Source organism: Panulirus ornatus, chromosome 1 (assembly GCF_036320965.1).
Source record: "Panulirus ornatus isolate Po-2019 chromosome 1, ASM3632096v1, whole genome shotgun sequence".
NCBI classification, from domain to species: Eukaryota; Metazoa; Arthropoda; class Malacostraca; order Decapoda; family Palinuridae; genus Panulirus; species Panulirus ornatus.
In genome coordinates, this window is record NC_092224.1 from 92,346,284 (window position 1) to 92,364,319 (window position 18,036).

The following is an 18,036-nucleotide window of genomic DNA, read 5'->3' on the forward strand; positions in this document are numbered from 1 at the left end:
GTTGTTGGTAATGCATAGCATTGTTGGTAATGTGTGGCGTTGTTGGTAATGTGTAGCGTTGTTGGTAAAGTGTAGCGTTGTTGGTAATGTGTAGCGTTATTGGTAATGTGTAGCGTTGTTGGTAATGTGTAGCGTTATTGGTAATGTGTAGCGTTGATGGTAATGTGTAGCGTTGTTGGTAATGTGTAGCGTTGTTGGTAATGTGTAGCGTTGTTGGTAATGTGTGGCTTTGTGTTTCCGACAGAGCGATGACGTCCCACGGCTCCCCGATCGACACCAACTGCATGACGCTGACCCGGTTCATCCTGCAGGAGCAGCGGAGGCACCCGGAGGCCACGGGCGAGCTGACCATGCTCATCATGGGCATCCAGACCGCCGTCAAGAGCATCTCCAACGCCGTCAGGAAGGCTGGCATCGCCTCCCTGTGAGTCATACACCGCTGTCTGTGTTGTTTAGGACAGTAGTTCTGTCTGTGGTGTCTGGGACCGTAGTTCTGTCTGTGGATTACTGTCTGTGTTGTCTGGGACAGTAGTTCTGTCTGTATAGTCTGGGACAGTAGTTGTGTCTGTGGGCACTGTCTGTGTTATCCAGGACAGTAGTTTTGTCTGTGGGTCACTGTCTGTGTTGTCTGAGACAGTAGTTCTGTCTGTGGGTCAATGTATGTGTTGTCTGGGTCACTGTCTGTGTTGTGTAGGACAGTAGTTGTGTCTGTGGGCACTGTCTGTGTTATCCAGGACAGTAGTTTTGTCTGTGGGTCACTGTCTGTGTTGTCTGAGACAGTAGTTGTGTCTGTGGGCACTGTCTGTGTTATCCAGGACAGTAGTTTTGTCTGTGGGTCACTATCTGTGTTGTCTGAGACAGTAGTTCTGTCTGTGGGTCACTGTATGTGTTGTCTGGGTCACTGTCTGTGTTGTGTAGGACAGTAGTTCTGTCTGTGGGTCACTGTCTGTGTTGTCTGGGACAGTAGTTCTGTCTGTAACGTCTAGCGATCATGATTATAAAGCAAAATAGACACTCATTGTGGAGCCATGTATCTTTGTATGTCATCTTCGACTTTGGAAATACAGATCATATTTATTTCCAGTGGTGTCCCTAAACTATATGCTAGAATACATGGCGACCAACCAACATTACAATTTTATCATACAAATCTTTGCATATCGCATAATCTGTCTTGATAACGGTGTCAGATTACTAATGGATTAGATTCTTACTTTACTGACAGTTATAGCTGCCCGGTAGTTAATATACGAGAATTTTACAAAACAATGGGGAATCAGCGATTTAAAATTATTACTTAAGCTTGGATCGTATCCGTACTGAGGACATGTTATACCTTATATATATATATATATATATATATATATATATATATATATATATATATATATATATATATATATATATATGACTCTAGGTATTTGAATTAGGTTAACAGCGAAGACTATAGTTGTTAGAGTGGCTTTTGTGGTTGTATCATGATGTGAGTTGGTCATCCCTGAGTCTATGGTGGATCTCTGTGATTAGGAATAGTTTTCGCGTTTGGTACAAACTGTTTTTGCAGATCCTTAAACTTAATTATAAATCTACTGCCTGATTAGTTTCCATGGCTAGTGTGTGTGTGTGTGTGTGTGTGTATATATATATATATATATATATATATATATATATATATATATATATATATATATATATATATATATATATATATATATATATGACTCTAGGTATTTGAATTAGGTTAACAGCGAAGACTATAGTTGTTAGAGTGGCTTTTGTGGTTGTATCATGATGTGAGTTGGTCATCCCTGAGTCTATGGTGGATCTCTGTGATTAGGAGTAGTTTTCGCGTTTGGTACAAACTGTTTTTGCAGATCCTTAAACTTAATTATAAATCTACTGCCTGATTAGTTTCCATGGCTAGTGTGTGTGTGTGTGTGTGTGTGTGTGTGTCGGGCAAGGCTAGGCTTGGCATGTGCTCTTGACAATGACAGCTCGTTTTCTGGCGTGCCATTATTGGCATAGGTCGTGTGTGTGTGTGTGTGTGTGTGTGTGTGTGTTTGTGTGCTCGGAATGCCCTTACTGGCACAGGTCGGATGTGTGTGCGTGTGTGTGTGTGTGTGTGTGTGCTCGGAATGCCCTTACTGGCACAGAGCGACCTATATTTAACCATAGTACTATGTAGTGGGCTGTGGCGGGTGAGTGTGCGTGTGTGTTGTGCAAAATGTCGTGTCATAACAAGGTGTGATAAACGTTGTTATCGTAATCATAAAAAAGATAAGAGAAATATTTTTATATTTGATTTACGACAAGATAGATCCATTAATTGATTGCAGTCAATAAATCAGACAAATTTAGTTTCCCTAATTCCTTGCGTTTAGACTATAAGAAGAGTGTAGTTATCTTGTGGGCATCACATTATATATTTATAACATAAATTTAGGTTTAGGTCGAACAGCGACTTGCCTATATAGTGTCTCAGATTAGGAATATCATAATATATGGCAACAATCTAGTCTGTGTCCCGTGAAGGATGATTGAGTATTAAGTAAAAGGGTTTGGCTTTATCTGGAATATCATGTAACATATAGAAAGAAAAAAAAAAAAGAGACAGTCTTTTGTTTTATGAATTAAGCATTGCATGTGTCCATCTGTGTATCAGTATAAGCGATGAGATGCGCAAGACTGCACTCAGTCATGTCATTACCAGAATGTTTAGTCTATACCAGTGAGCTAACTCGTAGGAGATGTCAGTGTATATTTAAAGATGATTTAATGAAAAAAAAAAATCTGGTTTGTCAGGAGGTCATCAATTCCTTTCACTTGTATCCTGCAAATATAATGTCTAATAATGTGTTGATCAGTGGAATGAGAGGGACTGAGGTGGCGAACTTATCCCTCATAACCATGATGGTGTACAGTATGGAAGTGACTGGTCTCAAGTTACCGTGTCAGGCGGTTACAAACTTTTCCTACCAAAAAGTTTGCCTTGCGAGAGGTCGGGAACTTGAAACTTTCACCCATTTATTTAGTAATATTTTGAGTCTTCTTGTGCGTAGGTAATATATTTCTTTTACAGAGGAACGTTGTACTTGTCCTTTACCTTCTTCAATGTAGTGATGTAGTAACATTTAAAAATGTCTGCCTGGAATATCTTCTTCGTTTTCTGTAAGTGGTGCATGGAAAAGAGAAAACGGGATTGGAGATAGCATAAACTAAAAGTTTTTGGTGGGCTGTGTCGAACGTGTAATAGTCAAGAAAATTGTCGCTCGATCCTTAGATAATATATTTTTAACAAAATTAGTACCAATGAATCCTTTAAGTGTGTACAGTTGCTATGGAGTGTGGGTTTTAGGGATAGCATTTTCGTTAAGTGAGAGGGGCTCTGAAATGGAAAGAAATCGTGGGGTAAGAACACTCAAAATAAACAGTTGATAGTTTAAGTAATGCATTAGAATAGTGACAGTCATGTGGACTGTTGTCAAAACCATTCACCTGACGCTTGTTCAGACTCAACAGTGTATTATTTGGTTCCCAAATATGTAAGACAAATGAAGATGTAAATGAAAGAAGAAAACGTGCCTGTATGGTTTAGGAATGTTTATATTCCACCATCATTCATTCATTCCTGTGGATAATTGCCATGCGTCATAACGTCTGAATCCAACTCCGTCCGAATTTTGAAGATATGCCGAGTGAATTTAATTGTCTACATCGATTTAGGACTCAATGCTAATAAGGTCCGTGCCAGACAGGGTCAGATTCCTATGTTTCTTTTGGTATCTGAACTCACTTATTACATTCCAAAGGAAACGAAAAGAACATGGTATGTGTAATACTTTATTATAACGATGATATACAATGAAAAATAGAACCCACAAGATATCCCAACCGTTAATATAGGCAAGAAATCATTATTATTTTTGGTATTCAACATTATTTATTGATTCTGTAATCCCATATTTCCCCCTTGCCTCATAACCATACCGGTGACGACTTATTCAGTTTAGAATATTCTGGTTTTAAGTGTGTCAAAGGAAATCCTTCACTTTTTTAAAGTCACCAGTGCGTCCCTTAAATAATTATACAGACATTCTTGGACTGGGGTGGTGAAGACATGTCTCCTCGTCCCAATGAGATACTGTAATTTCTTTTATCTCAAACATATCAGTCATAATGGTGGGTCTCCATCTTGAACACTGTGTTCCATTTTGGTTCAACCTACTTGGAGGAAAGACAGTGTGGTGGGAGTACAGAAGCAAGCTACCAAGACGATTCCCGGACTGAGAAATAAACCCTAATGATACCCGACTAAAACGATTTGAACTTATTCATCTCAGAAAAAAAAAGAAGATGGTTGGAGAGGTGATCTAATCCTGTTGTTCAAAATGATCAAAGACTTCGATAACCTAAGAAGCTTCTTAAGGACAGAGTCGCAATTTTTCACTGTTAGTAATGAAACAAAGTCGTCGGTAATCGTGTGACCTCGAATGAGGCGATGTATTTTGCTTCAACAGGATTGTTAACATTTAGAATGATGTACCAGTTATAGTGGTGGAAATTAGTATAATAAAAAATTTGAAGTATAGAGTACTTGTGTTCCCTACAAATTCCAGCTAAAAGAAATCAGGCGATTGGAAACTTCAGTGAATTTGGAGGTCAAGCATTGTGACCCACCTCGACCAAAGGGATAATCGGGAAAGCTAAGATCTCCAGCGATCAGTCTGGTTGTAGCTGCATCTTGCTGGAAAACGACCATGTTTGGGTTTTCCTATTGCTGCTGTGGCATGATGGACTGTAGCAAACACGTCAGGGTACGCCATTCCCCCTTTCCCTCCAAGGCATCGCCTGTTCAGCGAAGTAGAAGAGTCAGTACATGTTTGTAGGCAAACATAGGTGTGTGTGTGTGTGTGTGTGTGTGTGTTCAGTGCCTCGTACGTTAGCATCATGGGTATCCACCCTGCCAGTGACGTGGAATGTCGTCTTGTGAACAGCCATCTCTTTTAAAATCAAATCACGTCCAACTCCATTCACTCGCACGAGACATCGGCGAACGTCACTCGCTTTGGGTGATCTGGTTCACGAAATGGCTGAAGACAAGATGCTGTGTGCGGTATGGGTACATTTTGAAATACTGCCAGATGATGAGCTGGTACGTCCTCAACAGCATATACCTCCCAACCCCCAAACCTCCTGAAATCTATTCCTAGGGCGTCCCGTCATTGAGGCAGCTACTGTCCCCGCCAGACGTTGTGTGACCGTCTGTGTTTGGTTTAACGATAAGACTCCCGTTTCTGCAGGTGTACGGAACCACTGCCGTGTCACGACGTAGTTAGTAACTTTCCGAACAAAATACACACGATGATATTCACGCTGCCCCTCTCTCACACTCATTTACTTCAGACACCGTAGGACACACTTCTCACGTTGTTTATGTATCTTACCGTCACCCCATTATTTTCGCAGTCAACTTTCACACGTCTGGCAGCGAATGTGTTTCATGCGTCTGGCAGCGGAATAGCCATAAATGGAGAGAAATTCCCTCCCCCGTTTTATGACCACCCTCAACAGATGAACTTTGTACCACTCACTTCATGCTACATTGTTCACAGCGTTTTTGTATTATCCAAACCTAGACTGATAACTCAGTCCATCTTGAGTCTTATGGACCCAGTAATGTCGCCATTATGAAAACTGTCCAGATATGAAAGATTAAGACAAATACCAATGATGCCTCACTGTGTGGTCACTGGATCTCTTTGGTCGAGAATAAACTTATGAATACTTAATATTGTTGAATGATCCATTGCAGGGAACTTTCGTCGCTGAGTTAGCGTTGGACAGATAGATCATCTTTACTGAGAATATGATGATATTATGGCAGTTGATAACTTACTATTGAATAAATTGTCATTGTAAGCTGTAAATAATATCAAGCAGTATCGGCTGTATATCTGATATAATTGTGGGTCAGTCTCTACGGTATTTCAAGTGGATTTTTTTTTGTTTATAGCCTGAAAAGTTTACAGTGTAAACTAGAATCTCGCCAGACTGATTTCAGATTTATATATATATATATATATATATATATATATATATATATATACATATATATATATATATATACATATATATATATATAAATATATATATATATATATATATATATATATATATATATATATATATATATATATATACATATATATATATATATATACATATATATATATATATATACATATATATATATATAAATATATATATATATATATATATATATATATATATATATATATATATACATATATATATATATATATACATATATATATATATAAATATATATATATATATATATATATATATATATATATATATATATATATATATATATATATATATATTTCTTTTCTTTTAAACTATTCGCCATTTCCCGCGTTAGCGAGGTAGCGTTAAGAACAGAGGACTGAACCTTTGAGGGAATATCCTCACCTGGCCCCCCTCTGTTCCTTCTTTTGGAAAATTAAAAAAAAAAAAAGAGAGGGGAGGATTTCCAGCCACCCGCTCCCTCCCCTTTTAGTCGCCTTCTACGACACGCAGGGAATACGTGGGAAGTATTCTTAATCCCCTATCCCCAGGGATAATATAGGGAGGTCCGGAGCTAATGTGGAAGACCAACGCGCAGATAAAGCATGCATCATGACCATATATATATATATATATATATATATATATATATATATATATATATATATATATATATATATTACTAAAAGGATTTCGCATCTGTTCATGTACTTTCTTAGATATGATGACTATCAATTGCTATAATCGTTCACAACCAGAATTCGTACCATACACATTCAGAAAATAATATATATATATATATATATATATATATATATATATATATATATATATATATATATATATATCACAGCAATATACATGTATATCGTCTATGATATCGCGTAGGGTCATGTCGAGTAGGGCCATACATATCGTGGGATCGCTGCAGACGGCCTCTGTGACTCTCTAGATAGGCCTAAGGCCGAGACAGCCGACCATGATGGTGAAGGTCAATGGGAGGTACAACAACTTCTCTGAAGCCGGCAACAACGCTGAGGCCAATCAACAGACAGTGTTGCCAACCACAGGGACACATCCCTAAACCTAGGGACTTTAATTTTTCAGTCATAGGAACGCCCGGGCAAATTGTTTAAAAACCCAAGGATTTTGGACATGCATTGATAATTGATATATTTTTCTGTAAGAAAAGTAGCAAATAAAGAAATTTCGTGTACTTTATAAGGTTACAAAGTCGCTCCTTCACATATTCGATGAAAATACAAAGAAACTCTGTCTCTTACAATCACATGAATGCATTATTTCAGAGTAAGAGCAGCTTGATAGCAGTCCTGCAAGATAGAAGTATCGGAATGACAAGGATAATATGTAGGAATTTCATCCAGCCAGAGGTTGTAGATGATTTATCAAAGATTGAACCTGATGATACGTCACCATCCTCTTGAGCAAGTTTATTTTGGGAAGCGAGTGCGAGGCAACTTTGTCTTCTCTTGATGATGAAAATAATAAGCATTTTAGGACGAGATGTTTTATCTCCTTTTATCAAACAATATTTGTTGAGCTTAAAAAAGGGGGGGGGGGTTGCCTCTCTTTGATCCTTTGTTTAAGGAAATGAAATTAATGTCTCCCAAGATTGCATTGGATTTTGATGCGAGGAAAACTCTACCAAAGTGGGACAATTTGGTGATAAAATATTGACATCTAGTAGAATCTCAATGATATTCAGAAAGAGTGGGAGGATTTACCAGAATATTTCAATGCTGATGAACGGAAAATGCTTCTTAAGAAAAGCTGTGGTTGTATCTTTCCAAACCAAGGATTTTTGGACATGCATTGATAATTGATATATTTTTCTGTAAGAAAAGTAGCAAATAAAGAAATTTCGTGTCTTTATAAGGTTACAAAGTCGCTCCTTCACATATTCGATGAAAATACAAAGAAACTCTGTCTCTTACAATCACATGAATGCATTAATTTCAGAGTAAGAGCAGCTTGATAGCAGTCCTGCAAGATAGAAGTATCGGAATGACAAGGATAATATGTAGGAATTTCATCCAGCCAGAGGTTGTAGATGATTTATCAAAGATTGAACCTGATGATACGTCACCATCCTCTTGAGCAAGTTTATTTTGGGAAGCGAGTGCGAGGCAACTTTGTCTTCTCTTGATGATGAAAATAATAAGCATTTTAGGACGAGATGTTTTATCTCCTTTTATCAAACAATATTTGTTGAGCTTAAAAAAGGGGGGGGGCGTTGCCTCTCTTTGATCCTTTGTTTAAGGAAATGAAATTAATGTCTCCCAAGATTGCATTGGATTTTGATGCGAGGAAAACTCTACCAAAGTGGGACAATTTGGTGATAAAATGTTGACATCTAGTAGAATCTCAATGATATTCAGAAAGTGTGGGAGGATTTACCAGAATATTTCAATGCTGATGAACGGAAAATGCTTCTTAAGAAAAGCTGTGGTTGTATCTTTCCAAACCAAGGATTTTCTCAGACCAATATGTTCTTAGGAACCTTACCTTTCCAGCAAAGCTCATCCTAACTTTGCCACAACTTTGCAGATGCAAAGACAAAATAGAGGAATAGAATTGGACTTGAGTTATTAGATTCCTTGCTATTCATCAATTCTGGTATGAAATCCAAAGATTAAAAACTGTCTCGATTTTGCAAAGGAGATTGAAGAGAGGCGCTTGGCACTTCCTAACCAGCAAACGTATAATCACAACGAGTAAAGCTTTCCTCTTACCTTTCCATTCAGGCCTTAAGTTAGTCATTATACTGCTGCGCTGATTATGAGGGAAATCTGATTATGAAATGCTGCAAGTGTTATAACCTTTCATCGAAACTGAGGATAAATATCCACATCCAACATCGTGGCAGGAAATATGACATTGCTCTGTTTGTTTACTGTTCCTCCTTCATATAATACATATCTTATATTTTCACCCTCATATGATCATCATGAATAAAGTTGAAGGAGAGCACCTGTGAAGGAGTTGTCTGATGTGGGAAGGTATGGAGGGTGCTTCAAGGAGCGATGCTGGGTAGGGGCCCCTTGTTATCTGTCATTATTAAGATCTATCCTAGGCCTTGTTATGTCATTATTAAGATCTATCCTAGGCCTTGTTATGTCATTATTAAGATCTATCCTAGGCCTTGTTATGTCATTATTAAGATCTATCCTAGGCCTTGTTATGTCATTATTAAGATCTATCCTAGGCCTTGTTATGTCATTATTAAGATCTATCCTAGGCCTTGTTATGTCATTATTAAGATCTATCCTAGGCCTTGTTATGTCATTATTAAGATCTATCCTAGGCCTTGTTATGTCATTATTAAGATCCATCTTTCTAGAATGACCGTAGATTATAAGTTACTGGTAGAGTGTTTGTCGTTGTTGTTATGCCTATCATTACCAGTTCATTTTCGCAAAGCTACTGGCTCTGAATATTGAATGATTCTCTTGTGTCAAGGCGAAAGTGTCGTGTTTAGAAGAATAAGTACTGCAGAGCATGATTTGGTGGATTTTATTGTATTCTGCGATTACTGGTAGTGGTGAGGGATGTGAAGCTTGCAAAATGTGGGGTTAACGTATACACAAAATTAAACATGAGAAACTTCGCCTAATCTATTATAACAACTGCCTTACGGTATGTGCATTATTCGAAGATGGGTGATTGTGGTTGTCATTTTCAAGCAGTTATTCATTCTCAGGTTTATGAACCGATGTCTTTGTATACTCAGCTGTGATGTCACAGAGCAGACGTTAATTCTTTTTTTTCCGAGTGTAATATTGATATTTGTCAAGTTTGGGCATTCATGGGCCGCTCAGGGGTCGAGCACGTAAGTTGGTTGGAATCCTGGTCGCTGCAGCGGGTCAACCCAGCTGTTCATGCTCTCTCAGTTACCCATTCTATCGACTGATGCCTAGAGGTGGATGAACAGCTGGGTTGACTGTGTACCGACTGCTGCAACCGATTTTTGAACGTAGGCGCTCGACCCTTAGCGGCCCGTGAATGTGTCACGGTTTAAGAACGGTAACCGCTACACCACGGGGGTCCAAAGCGTCGATTGTTTAATGTTCATTTCATATATTCGCCCAACATGGAATGAATAATCGTGAAAGAATTAAGAGATCTAGTAAACAAGCATTCCTGCCTTGTGTAAATTATATTAAAATGTGACAAGCAATATAAATTTAACAGGCAACATCTTAGTCGATATTTAGATTCTACAGTAAATCATTCTACAGTAAATATTAACGAGACTTTTTACTCTAAACCTAATAAAACTTACATTAAAACCACTATAACTCCGTTGATACATCAGTTAACTTCTATATAGAGTGGGTTTGTTCCTGTAGGACAGAAGTGACAACAGTGTTTTAACAGATCGGTGTTGGACGAGCACCTGGGAGTGACAACAGTATTGACCGACCTGTGTTGGATGAGCCACTGGCCAGCACAGAGGAGGTCGCTGCCGACATTGCGTTGTCATTATCGTGCGCCTGGATCCATAGTCGTGAGGAGGGCAGTTTGGTAATCGGGCAGTTCGTTCGTACTGACTGCGTACCCCGTGGTGTATTGGTCAGCGTTCTAGACCGAGACACATTCACGGGCCGCTCATCATCGAGAGCATATATATATATATATATATATATATATATATATATATATATATATATATATATATGAGAATTTTCCCTCTAAGGCTCAGTTCTCTGTTCATAACGCCGCCTAGTGACGCAGGGGGGCGGCGATCGTATGTTTATGTTCTTGTTTATGTATGTGTATGAATATATATGTATGTATATATATTTATATATACCGGGGTCAACGTGCTGTCAATGGATTGAATCAGGACATGTGAAGCGCCTGCGGTAAACCATGGAAAGTTCTTTGGGGCCTGGATGCGGAAAGGGAGCTGTGGTTTCGGGCATTATTGCATGACAGCTAGAGACTGAGTGTGAACGAATGGGGCCTTTGTTGTCTTTTCCTAGCGCTACCTCGCACACATGAGGGGGGAGGGGGATGTTATTCCATGTGTGGCGAGGTGGCGATGGGAATGAATAAAGGCAGACATGTGTGCATGTGTATATATGTAGGTGTCTGTGTGTGTGTATATATATATATATATATATATATATATATATATATATATATATATATATATATATATATATATGTACGTTGTGATGTATGGGTATGTATATTTGCGTTTGTGGACGTGTATGTATATACATGTGTATGGGGGTGGGTTGGGCCATTTCTTTCGTCTGTTTCCTTGCGCTACCTCGCAAACGCGGGAGACAGCGACAAAGCAAAATAATAGTAATGATAATAATAATAATATATATATATATATATATATATATATATATATATATATATATATATATATATATATATATATGTGTGTGTGAGAACGGATATGCCTTTCTTCGTCTGTTTCCGGGCTAACATGAAACCAAAGCTGTAGATTGCTAAGTTGTGGGGTTTTTATCGGTTCTCTTCTAGTTTCAGTACGTCATAATATACCCATCACCATATGGTCCAGTATACCTTGAAATTCGTTCGTGTCTGAAACTGCCCGGACGAGTTGCAGATGTCGACTGTCAGAATTCCATTTGAATGAAGGAATAGAATAAGATATCTAGATATGTCTGTCGCTTAGGGAGGTTAGGCTAGAATTTCCTACACTTGAGAACTGAGAAGAATTAGAACGCAGATGAAGACGTTTAGTTTACCTTTATATAATAAACCTTTTATACAAGGACCGGTAAGACAAGGGGCTTATGCCCAGGGTCATATGACGTCTTTGTTGTGTGCGTACGTACGAGCGTGCGTAAGCTACACCGTTACGGGATCTGCTCAAGGCTGATGTTATGTATTTATTTTACCCGCCTTCGTCTTTGTCTTGTGTGTATGAGTTTATATAAGTGTTGTGTTGGCGTAATTATAGAATGCAATGTTTCGTTGTCGAGGGGGAGGAACTATTTAACTGCTTGTGACCCAACTGTTGGATATTATGATAGGTAGGCTATTAACGTGATCCGTAGATGATAGGCCACGCCACCATGCTTAAGATTTTGAGAAACCATCGTGATCTGTGAATCGGGTTGAGGTGTGGCTGGGCATAGGTGGTTAAAAGGAATGTCCAGAAATCATAAAGTTTAGCTCACCATCGTACACGAAGTGCATTGAACATTCTATTTTTGATAACGTAATTTAGAGGTCAAGCATTCTGACCCACTCTTCTGTTTTAGCTGACAATGCGGCATCATCTGCTTAATTCAGTTGTCATAGCATTGCACAGTAATCACAGCACTTGGCCCTCATTCGCACGTAATTAATTGATTGGTTCATATACTTAACTGTGTATGGTCTTCCTTTTATCATGAACACCTCAAGAAAGTGTTCATGATATTTTTTGACTGGTGATTATAAATTCGCCTGAATGACTTTGACTATCGATAAGCTCAAAACAAATAACCAGCCACATGGAATGCAACTTTACCCAACCCCAAATAATTACCAAAGTGGCCTAACAATTTTGACGAACTACATCTCATCGTACTTGTTCGTTCTCTCACACTTGTATTACTTCAGTAATGAGATATCTAACCTCACATTAAAATCTTCCATGAACCTAATAAAATTAGAACTTTAGAATATAGATGGTAGTTCACAAACTTTTTTCTTCAATTCTTTGCCTTATGTAAAACTCTAAATGCTACATACATTTTTTTTCTTGACCTTTAATCGCTACCTCAGAAGTGTAGAAATCTGGTCTGTACTCAGACTTTATCATAAACCTAGCTATTACCACGATCACCAACATTCTTACCATACACAACCAACCGCTGTCACGCTTCTTGTAATGTCACAACCAGTATTACTGTCTCTTTTATATGTTGTAACATACAACCCTTTTCCCGTCATCCGGCAACTCATAACTTGTCCATACTTCCATCACAAGTCCCCTGGACCCGCCCTATGAACAGATTCACACCCCCCACTCTTCATCTATCGCTTGCATTCCACCGCTCCACATCCACACACCGACTCGCACTGGAACTTAACTGTATATTCAGGTTCTCTGCTGACGGCATTATCTTTAACCTTAGCATCTTGCCTCTGACACACTTGCGGTCGAACATCTTTTTCTCCGGAGCTACTCGCCCTTCATCCCAAGGGTCACACATTCTCCGACACGTCTCTCGCACTTCACGCCAGGCCACTCCCTCACCCTACTGCCTACCACCCTCACCTCACGCCAGGCCACTCACTTACCCTACTGCCTACCACCCTCACCTCCACGGCAGGCCACTCACTTAACCTACTGCCTACCACCCTCACCTCACACGCCAGGCCACTCACTTACCCTACTGCCTACCACCCTCATCTTCACGCTAGGCCACTCACTCACCCTACTGCCTACCACCCTCACCTCACACGGACAGATCTAATCTAATGCCTCTACAGGTGCCTCGTATTACTACACCGTGCACCGTGCATCATTCCTCATATTCCTTACCACATAGACAAACCCTCGTCTCTTGTTGGAAGTGGTTGCAGGCGCTGCCTCTGTGGCCATCCATGTGCAGAGATCTGTACCCGACCGATGAACAGGAAAAAAGAAATATACAAGGATCAGCATGAGGTAGACTTTTCACACACACACACACACACACACACACACACACGCGCGCGCGCGCGCACACACAGTGTATACCTCCTCCCTCTCACTAAGACCCTTGCATTCACCTCTTGAACTACCCCATCCATATGGAGATTAAACAGCCAGGGGTTATTCCATCCTTGCAGCAGACCATCCTTCTCGTGAAACCACTCTCCTTTCTCTCGTCCTACACGCACGCACACTCCTCGTTTTCTGAATACCTCCCCACCCCCCTTGCTTCGAATATTTTTTTTGAAGCATCCCTTATTAAGCCTAAGCTTTTTCGAGATTCACAAATTACACTTGCAAATTCTTCTATTTCTAAATCTTTCGCGCGCGCACAATTCATTGCAAACATCAGAACCGCTTATTCTCCAGCACTCCAGAAATTATGTCGGGCTTCTCCAGTCCTGTATATATATATATATATATATATATATATATATATATATATATATATATATATATATATATTAATTTTTTTTTTTTTAATTTTCCAAAAGAAGGAACAGAGAATTGGGCCGGGTGAGGGTATTCCCTCAAAGGCCCAGTCCTCTGTTCTTAACGCTACCTCGCTAATGCGGGAAATGGCGAATAGTTTGAAAGAAAGAAAAGAAAAAAAAAAAAATATATATATATATATATATATATATATATATATATATATATATATATATATATATATATATATATATTGCAGGACATCACCGTGGTGCGCGTGATCTCGAATATGCAGGGGGGGAAAAAAGGGAAAATGAAACACAAGCTCCCAAGTGCACTTTCGTGTAATGATAACATCGTCCGGGGAAATGCAAGAATTAGATATAAGACGTTGAACAGACAGACATTTGGTATACAAGGAAGCGACGTAGCTAAAACGCCTTTGATACAAGCGTGGTCGAGTTGGTGTGTTAGGGTCTGACATCATGCCTGTCATAATTTTAATGGACAAGAAAAGTAACTGTTTACAAGTTTTGTCTACGACAATGCTGTCTAATTTGTATACACCAATAATATTAATGCTACAGTTATCTGTGGATTTAATAATAATGAGGTTTTTCTTGTAAATGAGTTCTTTATTAACTGAATTGGCATTACTCCAGTCAATACAGTGGTCATAATTTCTAACATGATTAAGGGAAAGTTGACAGATGTATGTGTGGAGGTGAACTAGGAGAACGGGGAGACCAAATTGAAGATGAAAGGATGGGGTGAAAAAGATTTTGAGTGATCCGGGCTTGAATATGCAGGAGGGTGAAAGACGTGCACGGGATAGTGAATTGGAATGATGTGGTATACATGGATCGACGGGCTGTGAATGGACTGAACCAGGGTATGTGAAGCGTCTTTGGTAAACAATGGAAAGATTTGTGGGGCCTGGATGTGGAGCTGTGGTTTCGGTGCATTACACATGACAGCAGAAGGGATGTGAGCGGATGCGGCCTCTCTAACGTTCCTGGTGTTACCTCGTAAACTCTGGAAACTGCAGTCTATATATATATATATATATATATATATATATATATATATATATATATATATATATATATATATATGTTTATATATATAGTGTGTATATATATTTTGTAAGTATGCATGCTTAGTATTTATCTATACTGCACATTAGAGTTTACAAACATGTCTAGTACATTAACATTGTCATATGTATTAATAAGAGTTAATAGTATAAGCGCGTTCGAGTCACGAGTTGCTAAGCACAAGAATGTACCCGACCGTGGTTGGTGCAACTTAACGATTTGGCCACCGTACGACAGTGTTGGCTATGCTTGGGTACGCTGGCTGGGCCAGTAGCTGGCTGACTGTACCCACGTCGCCGAAGGTCATCCGGCCGCTTGCCTATCGGTCGCCTTGGTAACACCAACGCTCATAAACACCATAGTTGTCTTCATCACTTTCATGTTGAATTTACGTAGGTTTTTTTTTTTATTTTTATGTAATCTATCAGAAGAGCTAGATAGATGTAGTTCAGAAATTCCTGGTGTATCGAGGGACTTGGCAACTCCAAACAGTACTTCTGCAGAGCCTTCGCAGTTTGCTGGGAATTCCATGACACGGACCCGTGTCATAATCTTCACATTATACATACTTTCTCGCACGTCGACTGTCGTCCAAGGTATACATACGTAACTGCCACCATGTATAGCCTTCAGCCTGTTGCTAAGGGCTTGGTCGACACACCTTAGTTTCCACCAATCGACGGCCAACGCGCTCTCTAAGCGGCCAATCAGCGAGCGCCGATCATGGGGAGGGGCTGGTCAGATGCCAGACAGCACTTTCCCTCTATTTATATTTGCTTTTCGGTAGGCGTTCAATTCTTGTGAAATTCTTTTTATGGGTTGATGTAAGACATAGTGGGCCGAGCTGTGGAGGGGGAGCGCTCTAACTGTGGTTAACGACAACCTTCTGACATTATTGGGACATGGACACTGCTCCTAGCCTCGCACCGGGCAAGTGACTGGCTCTGCCATTTCCCCAGCCAACATGCGGAATCATACTTTCCTGTAAACAAGGCATATTTTACACCCATTTATATGTAATGTTTTCTTGTCCTTTTGTTGCAAGGTGCTGGCATTAGTTGCTTTAATGCACACATGCACACACTCACATAGGTGTAGGTAGTAGTATTTAAATCGTAATTAATATTGTCAGACATATGGCAAGATTAAGTAACAGTGGCTAAAGTAAATTAAGATTGGGAAGTGGTGTGAACAGATCAGACTTTGACTTTATCAAACTGATGGAGGCAAATTACGAGAAACATGGAAAGTGAATTTGAACATCGCGTGTAGTGGGCCACGCGAGAATTGATGTATATTTTGGTTCTGTCAGAATTACCTGCAGGTAGTAAGACAGTGAGATGTTCGAGATACACATGACAATTTATGCAACCAGGATTATATTAAACCGCATTAGTGTCCCCACTGTAGATACCTAAACCATATTAGTGTCCCCACTATAGGAAACTAAACCTTATTAGTGTTCCCACTTCAGGAAACTAAACCACATTAGTGTCCCCACTGTAGGAAACTAAACCACATTAGCGTCCCTACTTTAGGACACTAAACCACATTAGCGTCCCTACTTTAGGAAACTAAACTACATTAGTGTCCCCACTTTAGGAAACTAAACCACATTAGTGTCCCCACTGTAGGAAACTAAAGCATATTAGTGTCCCCACTAGGAAACTAAACCATATTAGTGGCCCCACTTTAGGAAACTAAACCACATTAGTGCCCCACTGTAGGAAACTAAAGCATATTAGTGTCCCCACTGTAGGAAACTATAGCATATTAGTGTCCCTACTTTAGGAAACTAAACCACATTAGTGTCCCCACCGTAAGAAACTAAAACTTATTAGTGCCCCCACTTACGAAACCCAGAACTGCTGATGGGGCAGTGGAATGTGCTGAGGAGAGTGATAAAAACAGTGTGACATTTTGCACTCCAGTGGAGCGGGTCTGATACGCTGGAGGAAGGGTTTAAAATGGCTACTACGTGGTCATCTTTCGTGTTAGATGCCTGTGTGTGTGTGGGGTGGGGTCGGTCGGTCGTGTTGATGTAAATCAATTCTTCAGAACTGGGAAACACGTGAACGACGGAGTTGTAAATTGAAAAGCAAGAGGGTTTTTTTCAGAAAAAAAAAGAAAAATTGATAAGAGAATAAATGAATAATATTGGAAAACTTTTTATGAAACCTTGCGTGAGTGAAAGTGTAAGGGTTTTAGGAGGAGGGGGAATCTCGTACATATAAACACACAAATAAATAAACACACACAACGCAACGGAAATTGGCCTTCAGAGAAATTTTAATGCTTGTAATGATGACCTTAGTCGATATCTGTCTTGTGGAACTAAGTGTAGGAGAAACTTGGAAGTCTGTTACGAGAGGTTGTGTCGCGTGCAGTCGATTCTAGTAAAGTTGATACAAGGGAAATAAGACTTGGCCATTTTCCTTTCATATCATTTTTAATGTCCATTATTTTATCGGAAGCAGCGGGAAGAAATGGAGTAGTTGGTAATATATAGCTGTCCACACCTGAAAAAAAAGGGGGGACTTGGAACTTTGTGAAATTACTTACGCAACAGATGATGACGAGAAGTTTTTGGTAGATGGCATAGCAACTCTACTGGTAGATGATGAAGTATCCTAGAGGGTATCACGAAGCATTGGTAGATGGCATAGCAACTCTACTCGTAGATGTTGGAGTATCGTAGAGGGTATCACGAAGCATTGGTAG

The 18,036-nt window shown here is 39.4% G+C and overlaps 1 protein-coding gene across 4 annotated transcripts in view; it reads left to right on the forward strand.

Moving 5' to 3' along the window:
* fbp (fructose-1,6-bisphosphatase) overlaps window positions 1-18,036 on the forward strand; it is a 394,327-nt gene that overhangs the window by 335,092 nt on the left and 41,199 nt on the right. For 2 of the 4 annotated variants that reach the window (XM_071665973.1, XM_071665962.1), the window contains exon 2: window positions 245-424. The exons of the other annotated variants lie outside the window; for them this stretch is intronic. In XM_071665973.1, coding sequence (XP_071522074.1) covers window positions 249-424 — 176 coding nt within the window. In that variant the 5' untranslated portion in view covers window positions 245-248. The remainder of the gene's footprint in view (window positions 1-244; window positions 425-18,036) is intronic. 4 annotated transcript variants of the gene reach the window in all.